Here is a 6,000-nt window from a genome sequence, read left to right on the forward strand (position 1 = left end):
ATTAGACCATGGTTAATGTTCAGTTTTACTGCTTTCCTCACAAATATCATTAATAAAACGAACATTTGCGAATCTGAAACAACTTTTTTCATTGTTGTCAATTTACCCAAACGTGAAAAGATCCCTTTAATAAGAGCACGTTACTAATTATCAATCGTATCATATCTGGAAGGATTTTACTTGCAATTGCAGTTGAAATGTTTCAACTTATAGGAGACGTAATTTTTATGAAGCGTTTTTGATTAAACTGTATGGGTTTCTCCCTTAGATAATGAAATTTATTTAAAAATTATTTGTGTTAAATAAGTCGTTATTAAACGCTAATCAACTATTTAAAACATTTAAACAATTTAAAGTGTGTTGAACATGTTTCAAGACGGATATATGAGAAATATTTTTTATTTAAATACAATATAAAGAAGTGAAACTCCAGCTGCTGGAGACATCTTTAAAAAAATATATACTGACAATATGTTATATCCGTCCATGTTATCTACGTAATTATACATTGGCTGATACATAAATATCCAGATAATTGATAGTAAACATCAAAACAAAATCCTGAGCATCAAAAATATTAGAGTACAAATGTATAAACCGTGTACCACATGTTCTTTAAACGTGATAAACATGTTGAGGATTTGATATCTGATTTTAGACGATTACAATGTGATAAAAATCAATGCAAAGTACATTTCTTTTTTTAAGTTTCAATATGTATTTATATTCAAATGTTATTCATAATTTTGAAGTGCTGATTGCATGCTGAAATTAGACACGTTTTTGCGCAGATTTATTGTGTAACCATCTTTCCAATAATTAATTATAAATCTTTTACTTTTGATGTCAGTTGAAATTGTACAATAAATAGGGGTCAAACGCGTTATAACGAGTTTGTTTAACATCTATATTGGTGTCACCCTTGGATCATGCTATTTTATTAAAAACGAATATGTGTTGGATACTTCGTTTTCAAATACTGATCAAACAATTACAAGTATATACACGGGAAGGAAAATGTGATAAGAAATATTAACAACACGCATATAATACGTATGCACCGATTGAAAATGTAAAAGTATTAAGTAATACTTCCCAATGTATTGTATTTTTGTATGGCAATAGGTTCAAACGTTTTAAATATATCAAAATTATTACACTTGTTACCGTAGTTAACATGTTAGAAACTGTTATAAATGTAAGTGAATGTTTACAGATTCGTCGAGTTCGGTGTCACCGACACTTCCGGTGTGTATTGTACTAAATAGAGCAAATCCAGCCCAGTGTGCATATCCTCTACCAGTGCTGCCTTGCATAGTATACATTGGATTGGAATTAATTACATGTTCGTCTACCTGGCTACGCAGTCTGTTCAGCACATTACTACCACTCAAGCATAATGCTGTGTGTAAACTGACGGGGGTCAGTTGTAAAGGTACATTTATTAGCTCCTCAACATTAACGTGTTTTAAGAATACATTAGAATACATACCAAATTATTTTTTTAAAGAGTGCGACGTTCTATGGGAGGTTCTCCGTGGTCTGAATATAAAGAGCTTTAGTCTGAGTAGTCGATATGGAGGTTTCGACGTAAATTGTGCAGACTCGAGGTCCCAGTTACTTTCATCGCTCACTCATCTGGACACGCTTCGTATTGGAGTGGATTATTACAGTCCTGGTTTGTGGGTGGCTCTCCGTGGTCTGAATATCAAGAGCCTGAGTCTGAATAGTCGATATGGAAGATTAAACGTAAATTGTGCAGACTCGATGTCCCAGTCACTTTCATCGCTCACTCATCTGGACACGCTTAGTATTAAAGTGGATCATTTCAGTCCCGATTTGTTGGAGGCTCTCCGTGGTCTGAATATCAGAAACCTGAGCCTAGTCTGAGTGATCAGTTTGGATATTTGAAAGTACATAATGCAGACTCGATATCCCAGTCACTTCCATCGCTCACTCATCTGGACACGCTTAGTATTAAAGTGGATTATTACAGTCCCGGTTTGTGGGATGCTCTATGTGGTCTGAATATCAAGAGCCTGAGTCTGAGTGGTCGATATGGAGGTTTAAACGTAAATTGTGCAGACTCGATGTCCCAGTTACTTTCATCGCTCACTCATCTGGACACGCTTTGTATTGAAGTGGATGATGACAGTCCCGGTCTGTGGAAGGCTCTCCATGGTCTGAAAATCAAGAGTCTGATTCTGAGTGGTCGGCACGGATATCTGAATGTTAAGCATGCAGAGACGATAGCACTGTCACTGTCATCGCTTAAACAGCTTGAAAAGCTTTCAATATTTTTGCGGACATATATCGACATAAAGCTACCTCAATCATTGAAGTATTTAAATATCTACTGCGTGGCATTGCTTCCATCGGAATTACACGAATTTGTGGGCACACTGTCTGCATGTACTCGTACAGTTGAGAGTAATCTGGAATTCGGTTGCGCTTCTTTCAACGATGTCCGTGTAAAACCAATTCCACCAGATTAATACATTTCAATCCAACAAGAACTGGGGACTCTGAATCATAATGCCGTGAAACGATTCCGAATATTACACCGGAGAAGTAAACCCAATATTTGTGAGTATGATGCCACATCTACTTGGTCCGTACGTGGCATTGGTGGTGCCCAAGACGATAATACGGATGATGATAATGTTAACGATGTTGCATATAAAAGCTTCGTTCCCGCAATCGCCGCAATTAGCAATGGAATCATTAATCGAATTGCAATGCGACTTCTGATTACTCCATCCTCAAACTCATTAATCGTCGATAAATGCGACTGCAAAACGTGATAATAACGAGTACAATTGTATTCATTATGTCTCGAACATTTTAAATAAGAGTGATATATCTCTTTTGGATAGCATACATAGACAGTTGGCATTGTCAAACATTAATTTAACAAGTTTAAATAATCTTAACATTTTTGTGACGTGTTATTGGTGTGTAAATGTTATAAATGAAAAATGTTTGATGAAATGCATGCCAATTTTGTAAAAGTATTTAAAGTTTACAAACACCATAAATTTCAACACGCCACGCAGTTTCATTTCATAGCCAATACTGGCTATCATGTACTGTTTTTTCTGCAATATTTATGTGCGAAGAAAATTATATGTGTGCGTTGTTTCTAGTTCGCGTTAAAGCACATATGTATGTACATTTTGTGAACATATTCCAGAACTGCTTAAAAAAGTTTCTATAGCCATGAATATTGCAGAATATCCAATCTATTTGATCCCTTATTGACTATAGAATTCCAACCGCTTGTCGTCCTAGAATAAATCATATAATAATGTGTTAAGTTGCTTCTTGCAGACTGTGCGTGTCATGTTGATCTTAATGTTTGTCATTACAGATAGCAGTAACCACATATTGTTGTACACACACACACACACACACACATATACATGTGTGTGTGTGTTAATTGTTTAGATGCAACAAGAAAAAGGTGCATACCTTTAGTTTTCATTTAGTTTCAGATTATTTTCAGGTACTAAAATAAATATATAATTGTATATAATTCTATATTGTTTTCTTGACTAGAATGGCTATCTTCATTTTTGTTACGCATGTCTTATCTTTATAAACACATGTTTTGGCTGTGACTCTGAGCCAAATATCAGGTTTGGAATCCTTACAACCGGGTTTGCATTATACGGTTTGAATTTCTTACAAACGGATTTGCATTATACGGTTTGGATTCCTTACTAACGGGTGTGCATTTTACGGTTTGGACTCCTTACAACCGGGTGTGCATTATACGGTTTGGACTCCTTACAACCGGGTGTGCATTCAGCGTTCAGAGGCGGTGACCCCAAATATATTCATATGTGTTTTTACTGTGTTTTTGTGCATCCGTACACGTGTGTTTTGTCTATAAATTTGAAATAAAGCAGATATTAAGTTTCAACTGAATAAAAATCAATTGTGATGTGGTCTTGTGCTTTGTGTAGAAGTCGGAATACACGTAGGAAATTCAAACTGTCGCCTTATTCCAGTTACCCATATTGATTCGTTATTGGTGACTTTCGATGCAATGCCAACGTTGTTTATTCTGTGGTAAAAACGAACAGCCTACACACGAGCATTTCTGTTTATAAATGTAAACGGTGATTTGTTTATAATATTTTCTGGTTATATATGATATCATTATTAAGTTTGTTTGTATATAACACTTGTTAAAAGATGTAAACCATATATCAACTACAATATAACGATTTACGTTGGCTTAAGCGCATATGATAACACGCATTCAATATAGATAAAGATTGAACATCCATATATATGAAAAAAACATTGTCAAACAATGTAGGAAACTTAAACGTGTGAGAGTTTTATATATCTGGGTTTTATTTAAAGAACGAAAATTCATACATTAATAACTAGTCTGTAAATTTAAAAAAAATGTGTGTGTGGTTTTACAACAAATGAATACAAACAAAAATTGTTTGTTAAAATTAGTCTGAATAATCATGTTATTGTTATTTTAACGGCGCTTGGTTATTTCTTTTTATGTTTGTTCTTTTTGTCGTATAGGATCATATGTAATTAATATTGATTTCTGTATTTTGTATTAATAACACCGTTGTGCACATCTAAACCATATGTACCTCAACGAATTAAGTATTATCTTCACAATCAAAACATCTGTGCCTTACTCAAATACCGGAAATTTATGAATGAGCTATCTTCATATCTTAATTTTTAATTGTTTTTAAGATGTGAATGTTAAAAAAGTGAAATATCACATACAACGAAACAAGTTGCAAATGTTTAAACCATATTTCTTGAGAGAAGTAAACGATGCAGACGATGTCAAACACAGCTTTATTACAGACAACATATAAAGTAGCAATACACACTGCTTAAACACGTATATAATATGCAAAAAACAGCAAGAGCAGAAGTTACAAACCTTTTATACTTGAACGCTAATATATACATCGCACTCTCTACTGCAATCGGTGATTGTTAGATTTAGATTCTTTGCAGAATAATAAAAAAAAGTGTAAGTAGTTTTCGCATGTTTATGTACAGAAGTAAAATATGAAGAGGATACAAAACAGTAGAAAAACGCATGCGATATGAAAAATACGGACACAATCAACCGCAAAGAAATCATCCAGCGCCGTAAAATTAAAATAAATACAAGATTTAACTAATTGTATGTTTGTTTTTTTAATGTGAACTGTTGCACAACAGATATTATATTTATTTAATCACATTGTCAGATAATAGTCATTCTTTTTCAAATTTCGGTTCTTTAATCTCCGACTTCCTGTGATATTGCTGATATTTTAACACAGATCACGGTCACCATATGAGACTTGTTCTGGGAAAACCGGGCTTAACGCATCTCCGTCGTGTCGTCACAGATTAGCTAATCATGGAGACACTTTACGCATAAAGTGTATTTTAGGTTAGAAGAGACTTCGTTTTAACAAACATTCCATAAAAGAGAAAAACGCTGTCCCTGATTAGACCGTGCGGACTGCACAGACCAAGCTGTAATACACTTAATGCTCATGCATTTAGCCTAGTTTTCCCAGAACGAAATTCGTATATGACAAGTCGTGTAGAACAGTGGTGATATTAAAATGACTAAATTAATTCGACCATAGGTGGCCAGACTCGAATAATGATGATTCTATTAAAAATAGTTATTATATATGATCACGGTTGAATAAAAATCGATATTGACCGATAAAAAAACTATTGCGTTTCTTTTTATTATGCCCCTTTTGAAGAAGAGGGGGATATATTGTTTTTGCTGGATGTCGGTCAGTCTGTCAGTATGTCGGTCTGTCGGTAGACCAGTTCGTTTCCGATCAATTACTCGTCAATGGATTGACCGATTGGCTTGAAACTTCACATGTGCATTGGACTTGGACAGTAGATGACTTCTCTTGAAATTGGGGTCACTAGGTCAAATGTCAAGGTCACTGTCACAATAAGTGTGTAAATCATTTCCGATCCATAACTCGT

The 6,000-nt window shown here is 34.5% G+C and overlaps 1 protein-coding gene across 3 annotated transcripts in view; it reads left to right on the forward strand.

Moving 5' to 3' along the window:
• Positions 1 to 3,925, forward strand: part of LOC127836851 (uncharacterized) — a 37,134-nt gene extending 33,209 nt beyond the window's left edge. For 2 of the 3 annotated variants that reach the window (XM_052363473.1, XM_052363474.1), the window contains exons 6-7: positions 1,217 to 1,582; positions 2,065 to 3,925. In XM_052363473.1, the coding sequence (XP_052219433.1) occupies positions 1,217 to 1,582; positions 2,065 to 2,495 (797 nt within the window). In that variant the 3' untranslated portion in view covers positions 2,496 to 3,925. Of the gene's footprint in view, positions 1 to 1,216 lie in introns of all 3 variants that reach the window. The other variant, XM_052363475.1, reaches the window with a different exon arrangement.
• The last annotated feature ends 2,075 nt before the right edge of the window (positions 3,926 to 6,000 follow it).

Source organism: Dreissena polymorpha, chromosome 7 (assembly GCF_020536995.1).
Source record: "Dreissena polymorpha isolate Duluth1 chromosome 7, UMN_Dpol_1.0, whole genome shotgun sequence".
Lineage (NCBI taxonomy): Eukaryota > Metazoa > Mollusca > Bivalvia > Myida > Dreissenidae > Dreissena > Dreissena polymorpha.